This window comes from Diadema antillarum, unplaced genomic scaffold (assembly GCF_040938485.1).
Source record: "Diadema antillarum isolate AM-2024a unplaced genomic scaffold, OU_Dant_1.0 seq00000819_RagTag, whole genome shotgun sequence".
Lineage (NCBI taxonomy): Eukaryota > Metazoa > Echinodermata > Echinoidea > Diadematoida > Diadematidae > Diadema > Diadema antillarum.
This window is the reverse complement of record NW_027271696.1, coordinates 1584768-1609535: the sequence shown is the minus strand read 5'-3', so window position 1 is coordinate 1609535 and position 24768 is coordinate 1584768. Positions and strand designations below refer to the sequence as shown.

The window sequence follows — 24768 nt, the reverse complement described above, 5'->3', positions numbered from 1 at the left end:
AGAGCCATCTCGGACTCCAGTCAAATGGACAAGACTCCACCAGGAGCGACTGGAGAAGCTAACTGACCACCTTACTAGACCACCAATTATGGCTTTCCCCAATTTCGAGCAACCATTCGTTCTCCATAGGGATGCGTCGAACGATGGCTTAGGGGCTTTGTTATACCAGCGGCAAGGGGGAAGACTGCGAGTGGTCGCCTATGCATCTCGAACTTTGACACCAGCGGAACGAAACTACCATCTGCATTCTGGCAAGTTGGAGTTTCTGGCACTAAAGTGGTCCATACGTGACAAGTTTCATGACTACCTGTACTATGCGCCCTCCTTCATAGTCTACACGGACAACAACCCGTTGGCATATGTACTATCCACAGCCAAGCTGAATGCATTGAGCCAGTGTTGGGTCACGGAACTCGCCAACTTCAACTTCCAAATCAGATACAGACCTGGACGGACCAATGCTGATGCAGACACTCTGTCTAAAATCCCACGAGACATGGAAGCATACATAAGAGACTGCATCGAGGAGACTCCATCAGGTGTCATTTGTGCTGCAGTCCCACAGGTCCACTCGACCCAAATTCTGCCCCTGCCACTGATTATGAGTCTCACTGCCAACCTGAGCAATGAAGATACAGAACAAGAATTGGTGACGCCTATCCAAGAAGTCAGCAAGGTAGAGTTAGCCAAAGCTCAACATAAAGAAACCCTCTTGGGAAAAATCGTGCAGAGGAAGCAGCAGGGAGTCTCCTAAGGCTGCCTGCTGGAGAAAAGCACCCAAGGAGATGAGAGCATTGTTCCGGGAATGGAAGGAGTTGGAGTTGGGCAAGGATGACATCCTCTACCGGAATACACGACAATTGGTCCTACCTGCCAAATACCATAGGCGTGATCTTCACGATCTTCATGTCGAAATGGGCAACCTCGGGGTTGAACGAGTGATGGACTTGGCAAGACAGCGATTCTATTGGCCCAATATGCTGGGAACAGTGGAGCATTTCATTCATTATGAGTGCAGCCGTCTTGTTCAGCGAAAACCGAATCGTCCCCCAAAGGCCCCAATGGTACCGATCATAACATCTGAACCCCTCGAGCTCATTTCCATTGATTTTCTGCATCTTGAAACCAGCAAGGGAGGTTTTGAGTATATCCTGGTTGTCGTAGACCACTTCACCAGGTACGCTCAAGCTTACCCCACCAGGAACAAGGCAGGGCAAACAACCGCGGATAGGATTTTTAATGACTTCGTGCTGAGGTTTGGATTCCCCCCGCCGGATCCTCCATGATCAAGGGGGAGAGTTTGAAAATAAGCTGTTCCGCCGGCTTCAGCAGCTCTCTGGAGTTAAAAACGCCAGGACCACTCCCTATCACCACAAGGGAAATGGCAAAGCAGAATGCTTTAACAGGACTCTCCTTTCAATGCTCAGAACACTGACAGCAGATGCAAAAGCCAACTGGAAGGAGCACCTAAATAAGGTAGAGCATGCCCATAATGCAAGAAAGAATGAAGCCACAGGTTATGCTCCTGCCTACCAAATGTTTGGACAGACCCCCGAGGCTTTCCATTGACCTTGCTTTTGGACTAGATACTGAGAACCCATCTGGAGGCGACCACAAGGCCTATGCACAACGATGGAAAGGAGCGATGCAGGAGGTTTACACCTAGGCCAAGCAGACATCCCAAGAAAAGGCTGACCAGTCAAGGAGACACAGGGACAGGGCCCTGCACCCTCTCCCGCTTGAAGAAGGAGACCGGGTGTTGGTGAGGAACCTGACCCCGCAGTCTGGACCTTCAAAACTACGCTCATACTGGGAAAAAGACATCCATGTGGTCAACCGCCGCTTGTCACCTGATATTCCAGTATATGAAGTCTGCCCAGAGAAGGGCCAAGGGTCGCATACTTATACTGCATCACAACCTGCTTTTGCCCTGTGACCACTTGGAATCCCAAGTATCAAACGTTCAATGTGGTAACCATTGATATGTTACTCCAAAACAGAACCCACAACCAACCATCCCACGCTGGGGAAGACAGGAAGAAAGTGACTCAGAAGATGAGGAAGTCACATGGATCCTGGAGTATGGTAATGGTGCCATTCCGATATCAGGGACAGCCCCAGATGCCCAAAACAGTCACATGGATGCACAACCACCTCTGTCACCTGTAGGTCATCTCCCTTCCCCACCTAAAGGATCAACCTCAGATCACCCGATACAATTGTCTGGTGGCACACGAGCAATACTACCTGACCAACCCTACACATCTCAGCCACCGGTACCACTGCCTGTTCATTTGCCACCACCTTCTCCTTCCCCCATACAACCATTGCTACCGCCCTCTCTGACTCCCTCAGTAACTCAGCCAATCCATGAATGTTCTGATTCCTCCCCTACAAGTGCAGCTGAACAACTGGCACAACGTACTAACCCGCCTAGGTCCAGACGTCCACCACCGGTCCTGACGTATTCTCAGCTGGGGAATCCACAACAATGGCCAACTGGTGCATCACTCAACGCTTTTTACATGCCAGCCATGCACGAGGGATGGGTCGACATGAACCAGCCACCACCGCTCAACCCGTATGCTGTGCCATACGTACCATGGGGAGTATACTCGTATCAGCCGCCATTTCCTGGACTGCAGAACACTTTCCTCTGGGGTCAGCAAAACGAACAATAGAGACAAGCATATGAAAACTCCGCGAATTAATGTATTTTAATGTTAGGATTTGTTGTTCCTAGTGTAAATCCCAGAGAAGAGATGCAAAGAATATGGGAGTTCCAACTCTAGGTGTATATAATTTGGTATAATTGTAATCATCTTACTTACATAGGTGTGTGGGAAATGTGGCGGAGATGAAAAGAGCAAAGGTAGAAAATGCAGATGCCAAATTTGTTGAATTGTAAAGGGTATTGATACCTTATTATACAACGTCCAAGTAGATCCTTGTAATTTGATTGGAGGATTGTTGGTGACGTGATATTCAATAAGTACTCCATTTAACGCGCCGTGCAATTTTGGTTCTATTTTTGCATGCAACTTGGTTCGATTTTTTCGTTCTATTCCACGGTTCGAGAAATTGTACGGTACTGCATGTACTGTGAGTTGCTTTGCATATTGAGGATCGCAGGCAGCTAGCGCAGTGTACGTGTGCGGTACATGCATGCGCGTATGTAGGCCTACGTAGTGCTAAATAGTGTATGTGTATGAGCGCTAGCTGTGACCTGTATCTGCACTGATTGCGCAAGCCAGAAAGAGAATCGCAGTGGATCCACATGTAAGTATGGCTATATTTTTCATACATATATAGACTTCTAGGCCTACTTAGACCTACCTAACAATCCTCCAACCAAATAACAAAGATCTACTTGGACGTTGTATAAAACAAATAGTGTATGGTCTTTACTCAGGCAATGGAACGAGATTTCGCACTCGGTGAAAGATGAGGTGCACTATACAACTCGGCTTCGCCTCGTTGAATAGAGCGCCTCTATCTTTCACCTCGTGCGAAATCTCGTACCATTGCACTCGTGACCATTCACTATTTGTATACTGATGGATGTCTATGTCAGGATGGGAAAAATTAATTAAGTTAATAGGGATGGCCACTCTCTTAACTTGAGCTATGTAACAGAGGACCCCTCTCAGTAGCTGGAAATCGTGATGCAATTCTTGTAAGTAAGCATGTAGGTGGTTGGAGCCCATGATGACAATGATCAAATTTAAGAGTGAAATGTTTTATGACATGTAGAGTATATTTCAGTGGTATACACAAGCCTTCAAATTCGGGGGGAGAGTGTGGGCAAGCCCACATAACAAAAAAAGCAACATGTTAAGACTAAACGATACAGAAGAGGGACTTTCTTCCAGAAAGAACCCCCTAAAATAAAGATGGTTTAACCCAGAACAGGGGAGAGAGAAGAAGTTGTGGTTAGTGGCCATGATGTAATTCACATCGTGTCACTGACTGAAGTAACATCACATGGCCTCTCCTCCTGCTTTATTCAGTGTCAGTGATATTACCTCGGCGCCTGTGACCCTTGGCGGGTGCTACAATGATCACTATGTAACAGACCCCAAAGGAATCGTGACTGCGTTTAATACCCACTTTGTTACTGTAGGTAAAAATGTACAGAATGAAATACCTCACATGGAAAAGTCTGCATTGGATTTCCTTCCTCAATTAGAAGATGTATTTCAGTTTCATGAGGTTTCAGTTCAGAAGGTCTCTGATCTGTTATAAAGTCTCCCCAAGGGTAAAGGTTGTGGACAAGATGATATATCGGCCAAATTAATTCATGAAATATTACCATGCATAGTTGTACCTCTCCATCATATCATAAATCTATCTCTGAAAAGTGGAGATGTACCATAAAAATGGAAAATGTCAAAAGTAACTACCATATTCTAAAAAGGTAGCATTGAAATTATGAACAATTACAGACAAATTTCTCTTATGTCTGTATTAGCTCAAGTTATTGAGAAGATAGTACTTGAACAAACATATAAATACGTCACAGATAAAAAAAATCTTAATGGAAATCCAATCGGGTTTCCAACCACATCACTCCACCTACTCTGCAGTCCTATATACAACAGACGATGCTGTAGAAAATGTGGATGAAGGATTACTTACTGGCATGGAAAAGTTGGACTTACAAAAGGCTTTTGATAGCTTAGTTCACCAGATTCTTCTCAACAAACTCCATTTCATTGGCATACAGGATAGTGAGGATACTACCCACACGTGGTTTGAGTCATATTTGTCATCTCGTTCTCATTATGTGTATATGAATGGAATACGATCGGAGCAAGCTACAGTTGAATGTAGTATACCGCAAGGGTCTGCACTCGGCCCGTTACTGTTTTCATTATACATAAATAATTTGGTAATGTAGTCAAAAAATCTACATTACCATTGTATGCTGTTGATACTTGCATTGCAGTTCTAAAAATGTAATTGAAATTAAGTCATTCCTTGAAAATGACTTACTAGCTATATTATCAATATCGTTGCTTGCAACAAACTTTAGTTGAATTTAATTAAATGTGAATTTTTATTAGTTGGTATACGAAATCGGCTTAAATAAGTAGATAAAAGAATTACAGTATCATTAGATGGCGATGTGATTAAGAGAGTGAAAAGCACAAAATATTTCGGTATCTTTATTGATGAATATTTGGAATGGGGAGCGCATGTTGTAATGTATTGCCCATGTGCCCTGTAACCACATAGCAGAAATGGAAGCACATGAAATAGGGGCATAAACCCTGGGAATACTGGATGGGGCTGACCACTGCCAGACAGGACCTGTCCCCATATATTTCATTCTGACCAGGGACCACTCCTGGCATTCATGAGGTCGAAGCCATGTGCTTCTGGTAGAAAAATATTCAGTCTGTTTCTGAACTCCATAAGATAAACATGAAGGTTGGTTCCACTCCACATTATAGTAGTTTTTGTTGAGTACTTCGGTATTTTCTACACTGGCGATGAGGATTATACGGACATACGCGTGACTATGGCTTTGATCGGTAAAGAGGATGAATTTCGCCCTGACCATGATGGGTGGGACCAATATACTGAGAGACTTGAGCACTATTTTGGTGCCAATGGTATTACAGACTCCGGTAAGCAGCGGGCCATCCTGCTTACCGTCACCGGCGCAAAGGCCTACAGCCTTTTAAGGAATCTTGTGTCTCCCGCAAAACCAGGCAATAAAACATTTGACGAACTCTGTGCCCTTATGAAAAGGCACTATAACCCGGTCCTGAGTGAAATCGTTCAACGCTGTAAGTTCAACAGCCGTTTTCAGAGTGAGGGGGAGTCTGTGGCTGACTTCGTGGCATCCCTCCGTTCGTTAGCCGAGCACTGCAATTATGGCCAGCAGCTCGACATGATGCTAAGGGATCACCTCGTTTGTGGCATAAATGATGACAATATTCAGTGTCGCCTCCTCTCCGAACAGAAGTTGGATCTCAAGGGAGCAATCGACATCGCTCAGGGGATCGAAACGGCCAACGCCAATGTCAAAGACCTGAAGTGTGCGCAGGCGTCTTCGGCAGCTGGGCAGGGGGAAGTACACAAATTCCAATCGACATCGAGTTCGCCGAAGTCCAGTACTGGGCGTGCCCCGGCGCAACAGCCCCAGAAGGCATGTTACCGATGTGGTGCTACTCACTCTCCTGACACCTGCAGGTTCAGAAACAACACATGTTTTAATTGCGGGAAGACAGGCCACATCGCACGAGTGTGTCGTAGTCGCCGAAACGACAATGTGCACGTGGTGGATGAGGAAGACGCACAAACCAGCGAGGACTGTTTGGACCGTCCTGAGAAGGAGGGTACTTCACAAACACACTCTTTTTAATGTGAAGACTGGGCCTAACCCTCCAATGACAGTGACAGTACTGATCGATGACGTCGAGACGGAAATGGAGGTTGACACAGGGGCGTCGCTGTCGCTGATACCCGCCAGGAAGTTTGAGAAATGTTGGCCCGGAAAAGCCCTCAGGCCATCTTCAACAAAACTTTGCACATACATGGGAGAACTTCTCGACATTAAAGGGGAGATCGACGTCGCAGTCGAAGATAGACAGAAAACATACAATCTGACACTGATTGTAGTAAATGCTGCCGGACCGTGTCTTCTCTTCGTAAGACAGCCGTACGAACGTCGTACGAACATTGTAAGAACTACGCAAGATTTTGTAGGGTCGAGAGACGATTCTAAAAGCCTTAAATTCTTACGATTGTAAGAATGCCTTCAGTTGTTCATAGAGGGCTCTTACGTCTTTCGTTAGAATGCCTTACGAACGGAGATTCATACTGCGTTCTTACGAACAACACAGTTTGTAAGACGTTCGTAAGGGACTCGTAAGGCGTAGGTACACAATTTGTGCAACTGTTGAGTTTTAGGGGGTATAAAGCCAAACACGCGAAGCTCAAATCCTCACTCTGTTCTAGTTGTTCGACCAGAAAGCATCTCTGTTAAATATGGGACCAAAAGGGAAGGCAATCAAAGGGAAAAGGGGGAAGGGGAAGAAAAGAAAGGAGTAGGATGAGAAGGAAGGAGCGAGAGGGGGAGAGTTGGAGCAACAACCTCGAGAGATGATGGACATCCGAAGTGACAGGGAGGAGGTAGTGGAAGATTACGAGGAAGAGGAGGAGGAGGAAGAAGAATCATCAAGACGGCAGGACATGGCAGCATCTTTTTAACCCAACAAAATATACCCCCAAAAAATTGTAAAATCTTCTTACGAATGACTTGAGAGTGTCATGAGTTGCATTTACGACCATCTTCCGACAAAAAAGAAATCGTAAGATGGCCGTAAGTCTGACAAAAGAATAACTCGAGGCATTCATACGAAAAACGTATGAATTCTAAGGCCACTGTATAACTGAAAATCATGTCGTTTCTTTAAAAGGTCTTAAGTTGTTCTTGCGAATTAAACAGCGTTTGTACGAAATTTGTAAGAAGGCCGTAAGATCTGTGCCCAAACTACGAATCTCTACTACCTCCAGAATTCGTACGAACAGTAACATTCGTACAAACGCATCGTTCGTACGAACCTTTGCGACCGTAGCTTAACTTTTCACTCTGTTGATGTAGTGCAACAAATTTTGATGTTTGTGTTTGTTTTTACATAAATCATTTCTTATCATGTTAACATGATTCATGTACACTGATTCATGGCCCCATTGAAAACAGCTTTTGCTGATTGGGCATTTTTATCCGTGGTGAAATAAATGAATGAAATTAAAGTAAATTATATGTGTTTGTGCACTCAGGCATTTTACATTTGAAAGAGCTGTCAAGTGCATAGAAGCCATACTGCAATCTCAAGACTCAATAAATTGGTGGCACAAAGAATGGACCATGACACTATCGCTCTTTCAGAACTTTCTGTTGCTGACTTTCAGATTACATCAGGGCTGCTGAGGTCATGCAATCATGCCTATTCAAGGTACATGACCCACCTGTCTCAACAAAAGGAAATGGCTGCAGAAGCAGATCAAGCTGCAAAAGAGGGCTGCAGAAGAAACTGAACTTAATGAAGAAAGGAAGAAGCTCAACAAGCTGGAGCAGACTCTTGTATCACTAACCACAGATGTTGACAAGAAGTTGAAAAGAAAAACAACTTCACACTTCTGGCAAAATCAAATGCCTTGAGGCAGAAAACCAAACAAATGGAAGGTGATATCAAGAAGCAGAAAAATGTAGTCAGTAAACTATCTGCCTCACTGCAAAAGGTGTAATGAGATAACATTATCTCACAAAGTGCAGCCTCTAAAATATAAATCATATTATAAAATGGGTTCAAGAATGTAGCCAATAGGAAGTGCTGAAATGAGTGACGTGTGCTTTGGTTACTCAGTCCCATTGCACTGCGTGTTAAATCGTATTGCCGATCATCTGTGCGCGGCGGCTCCTTTGAATTGCATGCATACGCGGTCAATCCTGTAAACAACTTGTAGTTGGTTTGGACTGCTGCCGGCCAGCCGGCCTTTCTTCCCTTGTACATAAACGATGTGTGGCTTACGTACGTATCACACGTACAGTGTACAGTAGACCAAGCGTTGTGGGACCGGACGCGTACATGGAGTCACTTTGAAGGGCAAATCCAACGATTTAGCAGGTTAATTCTCACGCCATTTTCAGAGTATGTTGTCTAGTAGGCCTATATGAGGAGTCTATATCAAGTCTTTAAGGTAAAGGGTGCATATTCTATGTAAAATAAGTAAGTTTTCATGCGGGAACTGAAGTGTCCGGAAACCCAACCCCCCATCATACTTATACTGTATGTGCGGGATTTACGAGTGCGACGTGCGTAAATGTTTGGGACGAACATCTTCGGACGTCTTGACCCACGAAGGTACGTGAAAAACGCTGAAAAATGCTGTTAGTTTTCGAATTTTCGACCCATTTTATAAAACAAATGATGCACAGGATTATTTCGTGGCGTTAGTGGAGGCGTAGCTCACTCTCGGGTATTTACAATGTAGTGCAACATGCACTCGGCCACTAACGCACTCTATCCTGTGCATCATTTGTATACTAATATTCTTGAGCAAAATTAAGTGCTCTCCAGAACTGTGCTGAAGAAGACTGTTTGGATGAAGCATGTCTGATATTCTTTGGTAAGCTGTTCTATTCAACAGCTCCGATGTGTGAGAAGGCTTGTTTTCCAGCCTTTGTTTTGGCTCTTGGTACCAACAGCCCCTCCGAAACAGCAGGTCTAGTCTCAGAATTGTGAGTATCACTGGCTTTTTTGAACAAGAGTGTCAGCCTAAAGTCATTTGCATTGCTAGCTGCATTGTGTTACTTAGCTTTGCACTTTGTTATTGTGTTCAGGTTAGTGTTTGCATTTGTTTTCGCACTTGAGTTAACATCAATATGTCTTAATGTTGCTAGAATGTTCACATGAGCATTAGCTTTGGTTTTATGATCAGAAGTTTTATTGATCTTTGGTTCAACTTTAGTTTCCTGAAACAAAGTCATGTAATAAAACACTTCTTGAGACAGAAACCTAAAGAATATTGTGTTTGAGCATTCTTTCCTTTCCCAGCCTTCATAGCTACAAGAGATACCAGGTGGTTATTGTTGTTTAATTGCTACTGTGCACTGTCACTCAACACTGATTAGACTTGTCCTGTCAGTCAAACTTATTCATAAGGCTGTGAGAGGAAATTCACATATACATGTACATGTAAAACTGTTTCCTTTGAACTTCACTGCTTTCAAATTAAATGTAAAGTAAGGTTGCCAAAAGCATTACTCCACAAGGGTAAGTTCAGCATTGAATAACATGCGGGGCATGAAAGGTGGTTGCATGACGAGCTGCATCCGCTTATGATAGTTGGTATCGGTTACTGAATAGTATTTTCTACCATAACTTCCCAACTTCAGACAAATATAGCATGCCACAGGTCAGTATCAGCTGCGTGATGCATCAATCTCGGCGTTCCGTCGGAGACATCATGGCGGCATGGGTGATGGCGCGGGGCACGTCTGAGCGACAGTGGTCCAATCTCCGCACATGACGTCTGTGACCCACAGCCTCTCAAGGTGGAAGAATTCCACATGCTTCGGCTGATCCTGTGAGTCCACATCGCCGTGACCCAGCTGTCCATACTTGCCCCAACCCCACGTGTAGAGCCTCTTATCATCTGCAACAAGAAAAATGGTCAGCACACATAGAATATAGGTGCCTTAGTCAAAGTCAAAATAGCTAGAGGCAAAACTGCTCAAGAGGAAACAGGCGAAGGTGAAAGACACATTATTCTTTCTTTTTAAATCTGAATGTCATTCCTTCATCCCTAGAGATGGCTACAATTAAATCTAAGGTTAGAGGTTGCCCCACTGATCAACTGGCTCTCCCCTTAATCTGCATCACCTTTATGTCACAAGGCACATACATGTATTTTATATTAGGGAGCGTTATACAGACAGTGACAGCAATGAAGACAGAATAGGTGTGCCATTGGTATCTTTCTCAAAATCTCCAGACAGAAAACAAAATCAAAAGCAGAAATGAATACCTTTTTCCTCTTAGGATAGTATCAACAATACATTCCTAATTGTGTAAGTCTTGTTAATAAAAGCGAGATTCTTAGCATTTAACAATCTGCAGCGCATCTATCATTTAAGACAAGGAATACAAGAGCATTATTCTTGATACTCACAAGTCACTGCAGCTGTGTGCCTCGACCCGCAGCTGACCTTTGACACGTTAACCCCTCCAGGGAAATCTAGAATGGCTGGAACCATCTGAAAGGTCACTCTTGATGGAGAATGGTCAGAACGAGGAGAAGAAGCCCCAGGCTCTTCCTCCACTCCGGCTTTGAGGGATAGCCCAAGCTGACCAGCCTCATTCCAACCCCAGATGTACAGGTCACCTATGTCTGAATACACAAACAAGAATTCTGCCTTGTTGGTCACTTTGCTTTCCAACTGACATTAGATCTGTTGTGCTTTGATACACTTATACACTACATATGTTATCTCACTTGTTTATGCACAGGCAATGTGTCCTTATCATACACATATAAACACACATATTTGAAGCTTAGAATAATGAGTTTAGTATCTTAATGCAATGTTGTTACCTTGTAGAGAGTTCTCACAACAACAATAAAACCAAACAAGGAAAAGTAGAAATTACGTGGTGCGTAATATATGTCCCCGCCGGAAGTAGCATTTTGTAACAAAATGTGCAATATAGGTAAAAAATCAAGGTCAAAGGTCAAAGAAGTCAAAGGTCAAAATTCTGTGTAGAAGTTTTGAAGCCCTCACCTAGTGCCATCACATAAAGCAAATGGAATCGAAATTGGGTTAGAAATGGCGAAGGAGTAGCATTTTGTAGCAAAATGCACAATATAGGTCAAAAATCAAGGTCAAAGGTCAAAGAAGACAAAGGTCAAAATTCTGTGTAGAAGTTTTGAAGCCCTGACCTAGTGCTATCACATAAAGCAAACAGAATCGAAATCGGGTTAGAAATGGCGAAGGAGTAGCATTTTGTAGCAAAATGTACAATATAGGTCAAAGGTCAAGGTCGAAGGTCACAACTGAAATTCTGTGTAGAAGTTTTAAAGCTCCCATGTAGTGCTATCATATAAAGCAAACAGAATCAAAATTGGCTCATAAATGACAGAGAAGTAGCAAATTGAACATTTTGATCACACACGGACGCACACACGGACGGACGCACGGACGGACGGACGGACGGACGCACGGACGCACAGACACACACACGTACGGAGCCCGTTTCATAGTCCCCTGCTCGAACTCGTTCGGCGGGGACAACAAATTGCTCATATTTACATGATGATGCACTGATGTACTGGGTATCAAATTCAACTACACCTATACTCTTTACAAAGTAGATAATTGCAATAAGGAAAATGACATTGTGACGGAGAGAAAAGCCTGATATACACATTTGTCATTTATTTATATCAGCATCCAGCTAAAAAATGAGCAAAAACAGACAAGCATAAATTTGATACACAGGGACTGCAAGGACTACAGAAGAAGGTTGTTATATCATCATCAATAGAAAATGCCACATGGTATATCACCACCAATAAAGCGCTTTATGGAGTCTGAGAAAATAGAAGGAAACGTATAACCCTGAGGCAGTTCCATTCAAAACAGACATGCTGCTGATGATAGCTGTATAGCACTAGTTACACTGCCCTGCCCCTCCTTACAAGCATCTCTTGTCATCTGTTCTTGCCTGGTGAACTTACCACTGATGCAGGCTGAATGCCATCCTCCCGCACTGACCGATGTCACACCCACACAGCCTAGGGCCTCAATGAGTCTGGGTTCTCTCTCACTGTCCGTGTCACCATGCCCTAACTGACCCCGGCTGAAATTGACCAAAGACATAATACAAATGATATTACCAAGGACTCTAGTATGCCTCACTACCACAGAAAAAAGTCTGTCCACAATGAGTACTCTGTACTGGACAACGGATATCACTTTTGAGAGTAAAGACACCAACCCAACTATCTATACTTCCTACTTGAGATGGAACTCTTGCACACTCAAATTTGTTTAATAAAGAACAATACGTGTATATCCCAGGCAGAAGTAATTTCTTGTTGTGGCAGATATGGTGTATTCAGGCAGGTAGATCATCACAACAAACATCATTGTTTACTTATACTGGCACTAAAACTGGTCACATGTATATCTTGATAACCTTATTGGAACTCAACACCAGAGGGCAGCATTTCACATTGTGCTGTGTACAACAGTTGAATAAGTAGGCCCTATAATTTGACAATCATAAATCTATCATACATACCAACAAAAGTAGGCCTATATAAATAGCATGATCATAATATGTGGCAATAGTCAATAAAGAACGTGGCAGACTTGAACTGACTGGGTGATGATTGACCGAGTGACTACCTGACCTACCTACCCAAGCCGAGGGAGTAGACCAAGCCCTGATCGACCAGGAGCAGACCATGCTCCTTGCCACAGGAAATCGCTCTAACTGAAAGGGGATGCGAGAAGCGATGGACGACAAACTCATCTTCCTCTGATCTCACTATCTGGCCTGCCTGACGATCTGGATCTACAGAAGGAGAGAGAAAAAAAGAAGGCACACTGATGATTGACAGATTCCTTCCATCTTATGGGCAAACAAAATCTTGAAACTCAAAGTCTTAAAATATTTGATGATGGCATCAAAAATTGCATATCAAAGAGAATGATATACAGGGCAAAGTTATTCCCCCCCCCCCAAAAAAAAAGACAAAAAAAAAGAAGAAGAAGAAAGAAAGAGAGAGAAAGAGAGACATACAACACAGAATATGAATATTTAACAGGCATTACAATGCATCATGACACCAATATACCTGAGACTAAGACTTCATAAGAAATAACAACGGTACTGTCTAGAATAATGAACTTGAATTCATCGCTATTTACCAACATCCTCTTTATTCCGATAATTACAAGCATCATTGTCAGCATCTCTAGTAATTTACATCAATAATGATGTCCAGTTGACACCTACCTGCAATTAAAGCCTTCGACATGATTTCCTCTTTGTGGGAAATACAAAATACGCTACTCTGTAATTTGAAGTACTAACATACCAATGGTATATAAACAGTCAAAAGGTTTCAGATATTCCAAGCTGTATTTTTATTCATTTTTTTGTTTGTACTAAACCACTTTTTTCATAATATGTACACTATGTACAGTCAAACCTGCCAATAGTGCCATAGGGACCACCTGTCTATAGTGGCCACCTGCCATATACAACCACTAAACTTAATTCCCCCAATAGAAAAGTCACATTAAAGACCCTGTCTATAGTGGCCACCTGCTGCAATGGCCACTCTTTTCGTCTCCCTTGGGTGGTCACTATAGACAGGTTTGACTGTATCTAAACAAAGCAAACACCTACCAAGAGCACATAAAACCAGTGAGTCACCACAGGCCAAATGCCTGAATCCTGTCTTCTTATCACTGGTCTGAGAAAGATCGTGTTCAGAGCAAGGTACTGCAGGTGGGGTGGAAGAACCTACACCTAGGGCCACCTGCCCAACTGCCGCTATACCCTCCTCATCAGCAATCCTGTGGGACTGTGAGTGTAAACTATCCCGTCCTGCTGTTCTGACTTCATTATAGACTGAAACCTTCTTTGGTCTTGCTCCCGTGGCATCAGATAGTTCCAGGACATAGCAGTCATCGTGCCGATTGATGCAAAACAGGCGGTCCTCACAAAGACACAAATATCTGGACGGAGAAACATCTTTCCAGGAAGAAAGTTCAAGTAGAGAATCCTTTTGTCCGAACAAGCACCCCAGCACTAAGCCCCCTGAAGAAGAGAAAACAATAATAGGGTATTCATGCTTAAAGTAACTCATGTTTTACCAACATTGCATCTATACAATACATAGTATTCAGTAAATTTACTGTTGCAAATAAAAACATTAGTATCTGTTCCCTCGTAATTTTGTGCAGCTCAAAATTACCATTACGTATAACTTCTTAAAAGATAGTGGTCCGTGAAATTCTCTCAATACATATTACCAGGTAAGTTAAAAGAAAACAGGTTCATGTATACCTCTTAACAGAGGCAAACTATTTAGAAACCTTGTCACTACCACTGCTAAAGTTAGAGTCGGGCCGGCCAGTTTATACTGCTAGTTACTACTCTGTACTCAGTCAACTGGGTTATCTGAGGTTCATGTATGATGTACATGTATCTGCATATTTTCAAGTCTATTGATTAATTTTTATGATTAACATATATTGTAGGAAAAAAACATGTGGAATCAAAATTAATTCTTTAATAAAGAGTTGGCATAATCATATATCTTTTTTTTTCAAAATGATAAATGCCAAATAAATCCCAAACAACAAAAAACAATTTACATTTTGTTTGTATCATTTCAAAGTGTTTATAAGCTATTCTTGACTAGGGATGCTGGAGTAACTTACTGCCTTGAGCTGGGGGTAATTCACAGATTTCTTTTATTTGGAAGATGTTTGGCTTGCTTACCATTTAAACCAAGGGCAACTGCATTCCATTTCAAACTAGCAATGACGTCATGTAATGAAGGATCACTGTTTAATGTTCTGGTTGCACGTCCCTCCTCACATTCATTTAGCTGTAATTTCCTTGCACCAGATTCAGCAGCGCATCCACCACCTAGGCCACAATCACCATCAGTGGAAGGCTGATGAAGGGTGGATGGGGTGGTGGTAACTTCTTCATCGCTTTGCAAGACATTGCATTCTTTACGTTTTACTTCTGAGAAGTTTAGCTTCTGTGGGTGTGTAATTATATTTTGCTTATTCGAGGAATCTGCCTGTAATAATTGACCAAACCTATTATATCCAAATCCGAAAATTACATTCATGGTTGCTAGCAGTAGCATTCTCAGCAAATTACACACTTCGAAATTTATAGCAGACACATGTCAGTATGCCAATGGTACACAGCTTCTCGGGTGTGGATTGAAATTGAGACAGAATATGTAAAGAACTGTTTTTCCTGAACACAGGGTCCGAGCAGCAACTATTTAGTCATCAACACCTTGCTTGATGTTCAGCAGCTTGAAGTTACTTCCCAGTGCAGTAGAACTAGTACTAGAAGATAGATCTTCAGGTCGAGGTCATGAAGAAGTATGCAAAAGCTCGTGTCGAGCCGAGGAGAACAACATCCTGCATGTACACTCCAAACTAGCAAGTGGAAGTCGACACAGGACTTAGGATAGGAGATATTCGTGTAGGCGTAGCCGTAGATACTACCATACCAAGGTCAGCAAGTGGTCAGGGAGGTGGGATAAACAAAGGTTTGCCTGCCCGAGCTCCCCGAGCACGACTTGTTTGCGTCCCGAGCTGGCCGAGCGACGTACAGCTGCTAGCTGTGAGCTGTGCACCGTGCACGGGCCTGACCCGGGGGCGCACCGGCTTCTGAGAACGCTGGAGCTGGATTCACGTGCACACTTTTCCCTGTTTTCAGGAAGGGAAAACGAAAGAAAACGCAAAGATTCACGGCTAAAGAGTTGAATTCCAAAATGCACATCTAAACCATTAGACGGACGATATGGAGGAAGGTGATGAGGGGACTAACTATTGTAGTACAATATAGTAACGTTAATCATTCCACGGTTCGAGGTTCGAATCACCTAGCACCTGCAATTCGGAAACTCACAGATATTACGTAACTACGTGTACTGCACAACGTGCAGGCAAAGAGATCGAGACCGCTCGACGAACCCATGGTTCGCCCTATGACAACGCGACACCGTATTCATTAGAGTCGCCCTAACATTCGCCCAAAGAGATTGTTTGCATGCGCCACAGAATAGCGTGTCACCCTGTCCCCATATAAGATACGGATACAGGCATGCAGATGTCTTCTTTCATTCTTTTAAAACACCATCATTGTTGCATTTATCCTTTTGATGATGTCCTGGTTTAATGGAATTATGAAATTATTGCATAATAATGGCAGTAAGTTTGAAAATCAAGTCACCTATATACAAGATAATTATTGTAATATAAATAGTTATTGATAAATGTTAATGCTCAAGACTCAAGAAGAGATGTTCATTATATACCCATCTTGATTTTAATCATTGTTATTTAAAGGACAAGTTCACCCAAATATAATGTGGATTGAGTGGATGCAGCAATGTAAATTGAACACATCGATGACAATGTTGAGGAAAATTGCACAATCCATTCAAATTTTACAAATTTAAGTTTTTGGGCATGCAGCATTGCAGGATAAGTCTATATTTTTTAATGTCAATACAAAGAACAAAATAAAGAAAACTCAAAATAACTATATTCACTTTTTCACCATAACAAAACAGCACTTGATTTGTCTCTTTAAAAGGGGCCGGGGATAACTGAGTTCATGTCTCTAAACAAGTCAAATAACTTTGCGTTCAAGCCCATATTGTATGCCACTCAGTAGACGTGACTTGTTCAGTCCTTTAGAACCGCGTAGAACGCATCAGTTCACTTTAAACCTATTAAGAACTGCACCTTGTGACAATTTAATATATATTGAATCATATTGAATCATATAGGTTTGTGACTTGCGGTAGCATTTCTTCACAAACAAAACTGAAAGTCATAATGGAAATAGTAACTAACAGGCCCGTAACTGAGGGGGGGGGGGGGTTCAGGTTCAGGGGATTCTTCTGCAGACCCCCTTCCCCCCTGTTTGCCAGTAACCAAAAAAAGATAAAAGAAAAAAAAATGAGTCGTGGAACCCCGCTTGAAAAAAAAAAAAATGAAAGGGGGCTTGTAGTGGCACCCCAGTTGCGGTGATGCCTTTTTCTTTTTCTTTTTCTTTTTTTTTTTTGCTTGTCAGCTGATTAAATCCAGAAGTGGTCCACTTTTATAATTATGACCCCCCCCCCCCCCCCAAAAAAAAAAAAAAATCCTAGTTACGGGCCTGATTAGAAAAGGAACGAATTGGCATGGAAACATTTCTACGTGTAATACTAAAAGTATATCAGCGCGACGTGGTATGGTGATGGTGCCGAAAGACCAGCTTAAAAAGCAGTATTTTATATGTCGACTTGTCTGGTACTTTATTCACATACCATGTAGCGCGTTGCACACTCGCTGTCGACGGAACGCATGCTGCTCACCGGGTAGTCCACAGCTGAACTACTCACGTAATCGTGCCTAACAATCAACATACAAGGAGGTTTGGCACCATAAGAGCAGTAGATTGCCTTACTTGGTTGATTCTTTTTCCTTCCAGTAGCATAGTTGCTCTCAAACAGAATGCTAAATTCAGTGAAAACTTCGCTACGGCATGCCGGAGCTGTCGAGCGTCTGTGGGCACCAGTCAACGCAGGAACGTCGATACAGCTACAACAGATTCGGTGGAGAAAACGGCGGACAGATCCCAAGGCTAAATCAAAGGAGGGAAGGGTGAGGGAACCTACACCGAGGGATCCATGGGAGCAAGCTTTCTTCAGTGAGAAACTGCCTCACTACAAGACAACTCTGAGATCTATCCGGTAATCTATTACCCCCCCCCCCCCCCCCCATTATCTAAAGACGAAAGTTCTATGGTAACTTGGTTAGAGTTAACCACAAATCACAATGCATGGATCAAGGGAAATGTTACAGTGTAGTTTATTTCCTCATGTTGACCGAAAGATCGGTCTGTATCTGGTCATCGGGGATATGTTCTGCGGAGACTGCGTCTGGCTTCACGGATCCCCTCATACTCATGTCATAAAAGACTCCTCTGGACAGACGGATCTTTCTGTCTACTCCTCATGTTGCCATGTTGTCTGTCTGTAGTAACTTTTACCTCAACTTCTCGTTCCTTTTCAGATAGTGTACTAGCAGTTATGACAAAACACGAGCTTGAACACTCAAAACAGTAACACAAGCACAGAAGCAGTCAGTAGTTCATGAGTTAGATTTAGTCGACAAATTTAGAGATTGAAAATTGAATTGATTTTATTCATTACATTTGAGATTCACTGTAGAATCTAATAATTAAATAGAACTAGAGCTAGAGCAAGCCGGCCATTATTCAACTGTAAACGCCTTCCAAGGCTTGTCATTTGAAACCTCTATGGCGGCTATGCTTTTCCACACGGCCGAATTTTGACATGGGAGGTTGAACCTTGGTGCGTTTTTTTTTTTTTTTTTTTGCTTCTAGTTCTAAGCTACTCCTTGGGATCGCTGGATTGTGCACCAAGTCTCATGTCATCATTGATTGATAAATTATATCTTTTGATATCATTACCAAATTTGCCTGCCTGGTATTCCTGGTAAAGTGGTAATATCATAATGAATGTTTCTGTATTCAGATATCTCTGCCAGTAGTTGCACAGTGCACTCCTGTTATAACAAACACTTATAACGAAATTCTGGTCACAACAAAGTAAAAATTCAGGCCGCAACATTACCAGCTCTTTCTTTTTTATAGTTTGTTTGTTCGGTTATAACGGAATTTCGATATAACGAAAGAAAACTGCCGGTCCCGAGGACTTCATTATAACGGGAGTCCACTGTACATGTAGTTGTGGTTCTGACATGTACTGATGTAGCAACGCTCTGCTTTAGAAAATGAAATGCAGTCTCCATATTTCTCCTGAGCCATTACTACAATTCAGGTACATTGTTGTGTCATCAATCAGTTACAGATAGATGATGTGTACACTTGTATGTCACAATGGTCAGTGTAATCAAGGTTGCTGCGGTTTGCAGTTGTACTTGTATAACTCGTAGTTGTATACATACACAAACACGCACACGCACACGCACACACACAAATGTACTGATAATTTTGAGTATGGTATTATGTCACAATCCTGAAATCTGTGTGAGGTAATGATTTCTAAACAAGTACTGTATGCAATATGCTGAATATTTCGCAACGTTTTTATTTTTGCGAATTTCTTGAGTCAGGTGCTATTCGCGAAATTAAAGACACACAAAAATATTGATTCTGATCTTGATGTGAATGTGATGTACGTGTATACATGTCTTCTCCATTCAGTACAGGACTCCACGATCACGAATTTAACCACTCCCGAAATCATCGGGAATTCCCAATTCGCGAAAATTTAGACTTGCAAAATATGGCGTATACAGTGACAGATAAGTGCTTGGCTGAAGGGGTGCAATTATCTGACATCCGGAATCAATGACTATCAACCATGGTGCATCTACAGGGTACATCTTTGTGATTATTGACTGTGAAATATTCAATTGATTTGTGATGTCATTTACTGTATATCATTTATGTTATTCATAACTGTCTGCCTATCAAAAATTTTCCCCAAAAACTTTGCTTTCAAACATTTCCTTTGGGTTTTCTCCGTCAGACGAATGTTTGCTGAAGAATTGCATAGGAAGAAGGGAGAAACAGCTGAAGGGCTGTCAAGCGAACAGGTAGAGAGGGAGGAGGAAGAAGAATTCAGGAATATACTCCTTTGGAATGAAGAAGAGAATGCAAGGATTGCAGCAAAAAGGTAAATTTAGTGAAGAGTTTTGTTTGTTTGTTTGTGTTTGTCTGTAAACCCTTTAAAGACTAGTCCCGAGTATACTCGGGCAGGTGTCTATGGGATATGCGTATTTTATATAGCAAATCAGCCCATCCTAAATGGGGTAATGGTCTCCTTGGTCAATTGTGTGAAAGGTTTTGTTTCCATTCACTGTTACAATTAAATTCTGAAACTGATGGTGATGCATGTGTGCAATATTAAAGCATTGATATCACAGGAAATGTGTATGAGTATTTGATGTAACTCAATATTAGTTGGTATGCATCGCTTTTATGGACTTTTGAATAATCGCACATGTATTTGGCTAAATGTGGTGAAAGTTAGTATGGTATACCCATTGAGCTACCATGCTCCATGGTATACCGTACATAAAAGATGTCTGCATTGCATGCAGTTTTTTTATTTCAAGGCATAACTTCTGGCTCACTGCTACCGGTAGTTCTCCAATGTCCTCTAGTTCATGCATGACTTGGCACCAGTTTTCATGTCTCAAGGGTAGCACATTTTACCTCAATTCATATCATATACTGATTCAATATTGCCATTTTGCCCCCCCCCCCCCCCACCTCCTTGTGATTGTAGAACTGAGAAGCTTGCAGCAAAGGCCAGATTGATAGAAGAAGAAAATCTACAGAGGCTGCTTGAGAAGGAAAGAAAGGAAGCTGAAGAGGTGGAAAGGTTGACAGAACTGGTCCAACGTGAAAAGGTATGGAGATCGGCTTGTGAACAATGATTATATGTTCTACGAAGAGTGATGAGATTTAGCAGAGAATTTATCCCCCATGAGAAAAGTTGTTGTTCAAAGACTGATACATGTATCACTGGAAGCACAGCAACAGATCAGGGCAGGTTTTAGCAAAGTTACATAAATACCATTAGTTACATTTACCTAACAAGACCTCAGTTATCTGGCCATCCCTTTCGTGAATCTCTCTTTTTAGACATTGGCTGGCTTATGGTTGTCTTTTCCTTTTCGAGCATATTCAGCACCAAATCAGATCATAGTACTCGCCTGGTTGGTTTGCTGCATGGCTACTGCTGCCATAGAAACTGCATTTATTTCGACTTACAATAATAGAAGTAAAGATATGTACCCATTGGTAGTATTTGTATACTGTAAAAGTGGATATTTTCGCGCGACTTATTTTTCGCACTCAGCGGGGTAAGAAGAGTTTTGCGTGTTTTTAATTCCGCGGAATCAAGAACTCAACTACTGGAACATATGGCAGGCAAATAATATTTGCGTGCCCTTATTTTCGCACTAGTTTTTGGTTGTGCGAAATGTGCAAAAAATTTCCACTTTTACAGTAGTAGTAATTCATGTAATGGTTTTAAAAGGGAAGGCTAGTAACTGATCAGTGGGAATCAGTGGAAATGCTGGGAGATGATTGTTCCAATCCTTATGGGATTCATTCAAGAGTTCATTGTATATCTATTGTTGTGTGAAAATGATTTGCTTCAGAATGGTCTCATATTCAAGTAATGTGCAGTTTAATGCTTCCAGGTTAGCGTCCCTGGTCAGTGACGGAGCATTAATCTGCACATTACTTGAATATGAGACCGTTCTGAAGCAAATCATTTTCACACAACAATAGATATACAATGAACTCTTGAATGAAACTCATAAGGATTGGAACAATCATTTCCCAGCATTTCCACTGATTCCCACTGATCAGTTACTAGCCTTCCCCTTTAAAGAGCTTTATTGAATGGTGCAAGACATTCTGCACACACTGCAGTTCTACATGCATACATGTATGTACATGTTTATTTCTATAGGAAATTGAGAGGCATTGCAATTACAATGTGTGGTTGGAATATTGTGTGCAGTGATGGGGGGGGGGAATAAAATGCTAATGAACTTGAGAAGTACTCACACATGTGTATCATTAATACATAGTAACACCTGACAGTGGTTCTAACTTTGGTGTTGTCATTGTTGTTGATGTGATTAGGAGGCAAGTAAATCTTTCATCACCATGGAGACCATGGAGGCAGCAATAGAGGAGGCCCTGGATAACCCCAAGAACTATAATTTCCTCATCAAAAGGACGGGCAAGCCAGTGTTACCACCCGACACTGCCTGGGAGCAATTTAGGCAGAGAACTTTAGCGGAAGAGGAGCAAGAGTCGCCAGAGAAGGAGGACGAGGATGTGAAAATGGCAGAGAACTAATTGGGTTGGACCTGGAAGCCTGCGCTGAGCAAAGCCCAAATCAGAGTTAGACTGTAAGCATGTACTGCCAGCGTTTGGACATGCAGCATGCACAGAACACTTTCAGACACAGTGTCCAACATTTGCTTTATTCACCTATCAGGTCTCTTGGTCCTTGTGCATCTGTGTCTACCGTTCATTTGTTGCCATGGAAACCTTATGCTATGCTGTATATGCCATGTATTCTGTGAGTTGGTATGTGTACAGTGCACTCCCATTATAAACAAGTCCTTGGGACCGGCATTTTTTTTTTCGTTATACAAATACCAAAATTTTGTTATAGACAAACATTTAAGTTTGTAAAGATATCTAGGTGGTAATTTTTGGACCTGAATATTTACTTTGTTGTAACGAGAATTTCATTATAATCATGTTCATTATAAAAGGAGTGCACTCTACTTGCGAGACAAATTTGTGGTTGAGAACCAACGATAACGGAATAGATATTATTCTTGTTCACAAGAAGACCGAGTAATTTCCCACCTTAGAGATGGTATACACACTGTAGTGCATTTATGATGCGGGAGGCAATATTAATGAGTTAATTTCATGAATATCGGTTGATTCACAAAATTCGAGATATAAATGCCTCGAAATATAGTGTTCTGTGTATGCAGTGTATGTTATCACTTATAGCTTGCAAGCAGCCTCTGTATCTTTGAATAAAACCGAAATGTGCTTGAGTTGGTACATGTATGAGTAATTTTGCTTGGCAATTGTGTAAATGTGGAATCAGCTCTCATGGATATCACGGCCAAAATCTATACATTGTCATTTCAACATTTTTTGAGGTGATGAAATATTTGCTGGATTTTAATCAAATTTGGCGAAGTCATTCAACCCGTTGAAGACCCGTCCCGAGTATACTCGGGCAGGTGTCTATGGGAAATGCGCGTTGTAGCAAAATCAGTCCATCTTTAACAGGTTAAAGTATCTATAACCCAGCTTGTTTCTGAGGTATGTTTTGGCTTGATGCCTCAAAAAGGAAAGCAAGTTTAGTCATACTCTGAAATTACAATCTATAAGGTGTATACCTGGAAACCTGTGACAAAATTCAGTCTTGCTATTCCACACATTGTAAGTTTAAGTGCAGATTTAGATGCAGCTGTCTCAATGTGCAGTACGAGAAGGATGTGATGTAGCAATGTCAGAATTTATATTCATGAACACTTTGTTAAAAGGAGAATGTTGTTACAGCAAGACAGCAAATTGTCAAGATGAAATCACCAAATATTATTGTAGAATTGTATATATGTATTCGATGTTGCAGTAGGATTATCATTTGGAAGTGCAACTTCATGGCATGCCCAAATTGGCTTTGATAAGTACAAAGTAAAATCACATGAACAGAAATGGACAAGGTTTCGTGAAAATCGGACCCAAAAGGAGAGAGTTACAGAATTTTAAAGTTTCCTCTGTTTTCTCCATTCAGTTACAATGGTCCCATCACATATTCAAATTAGCAGAGATAGTGATGTTATCACCTCCAAAGTCTTAGCTCTGCTAAGATCTGAACTGAGTTTCCTCTTTTTGATGTGAAATCTGTGATAAGATGTATTCTTTGCATTAAATTTTTATGGTCTTGTAATAACTTGGCAACAATGACCTTTTCCCAATACATGTACAGTGTATGTTTGTGTTGTAATATACTACTACAGTGTACTCCCATTATAATGAACAGGGTAATAACGAAATTCCGGTTACAACGAAGTGAAAATTTGTGTCGCAACGTTATTCACTCTGTGCTTTTTTATTGTTTATTTGTTCGGTTATAACAAAATTTTGATATAACCAAAGAAAACTGCAGGTCTCGAGGACTTCGTTATAATGGGAGTCCACTGTATTTCAATTTGTAGAAAACATGTGAAACAAAGTCCAAACTTGATAAATATTCCACCATTCTGTTTGCCTGATGTTGGTCTATTTATCAAAGTTGGTGAGAACATGGTGTGTAAAGAATCGGTCACCAACAGTCTTTTTTCTGAAAGAAAGGCAAGCAGTTAGGCAACTTTGCATACTTCTACGTAGTACATCTCTTAAATACTTTCAACAACTTTCTCTCAATCAAGATTTTATTTTAATCCTGATTCTCCATATATAAACTCGATAGAATATTAATGAATTAGATTATGTATTTCCCTGACAAAATATGAGACAAATAAAACTAAGGTGAGATGTTGCCAGGATAGAAGCAATTGCAAAATGATGTAAATACAGTACTGTACCTGTATATACACACAGAAATTGCCATGGCTGCCTAGTGTGAACTTGCATGCTTAGAGAGGCATACCATATAAGCTGTTACTTTTTGTGATTTCGCAAATTACTGTTGGACTGCAAATTTAGCAACATGTGAAAAGTCCCCATGTGTGGGGGTAATTGTGCCCTTGTGATAGCCCTGGTGTCAATTCGCAAAAGCAACATCTCTCGTAAATGTCCTTGACCTCATCATTCATGAAAAATCTCTGTACGCGTAAATAACAGCTTATACAGTACACGTATTCAGAACCATTCATCT

The 24768-nt window shown here is 41.6% G+C and overlaps 3 protein-coding genes across 3 annotated transcripts; 2 read left to right on the top strand and 1 right to left on the bottom strand.

The window, feature by feature from the left end:
- Positions 1-5524: 5524 nt before the first annotated feature.
- On the top strand, positions 5525-6373 carry LOC139739824 (uncharacterized). Its single transcript, XM_071650418.1, has one exon. The coding sequence runs from the start codon at positions 5525-5527 to the stop codon at positions 6371-6373; it is 849 nt and encodes a 282-aa protein (XP_071506519.1).
- A 3609-nt stretch (positions 6374-9982) lies between these two features.
- Positions 9983-16265, bottom strand: LOC139739823 (protein RCC2 homolog). Its single transcript, XM_071650417.1, has 7 exons — positions 16220-16265; positions 15938-15994; positions 13938-14351; positions 12938-13097; positions 12256-12377; positions 10690-10908; positions 9983-10173 (listed from the first exon to the last, which is right to left on the bottom strand). The coding sequence occupies exons 1-7, from the start codon at positions 16263-16265 to the stop codon at positions 9983-9985; spliced, it is 1209 nt and encodes a 402-aa protein (XP_071506518.1).
- A 1430-nt stretch (positions 16266-17695) lies between these two features.
- On the top strand, positions 17696-22823 carry LOC139739804 (small ribosomal subunit protein mS26-like). Its single transcript, XM_071650396.1, has 4 exons — positions 17696-18030; positions 19858-20004; positions 20620-20743; positions 21993-22823. The coding sequence occupies exons 1-4, from the start codon at positions 17792-17794 to the stop codon at positions 22209-22211; spliced, it is 729 nt and encodes a 242-aa protein (XP_071506497.1). The 5' UTR covers positions 17696-17791; the 3' UTR covers positions 22212-22823.
- Positions 22824-24768: the final 1945 nt, after the last annotated feature.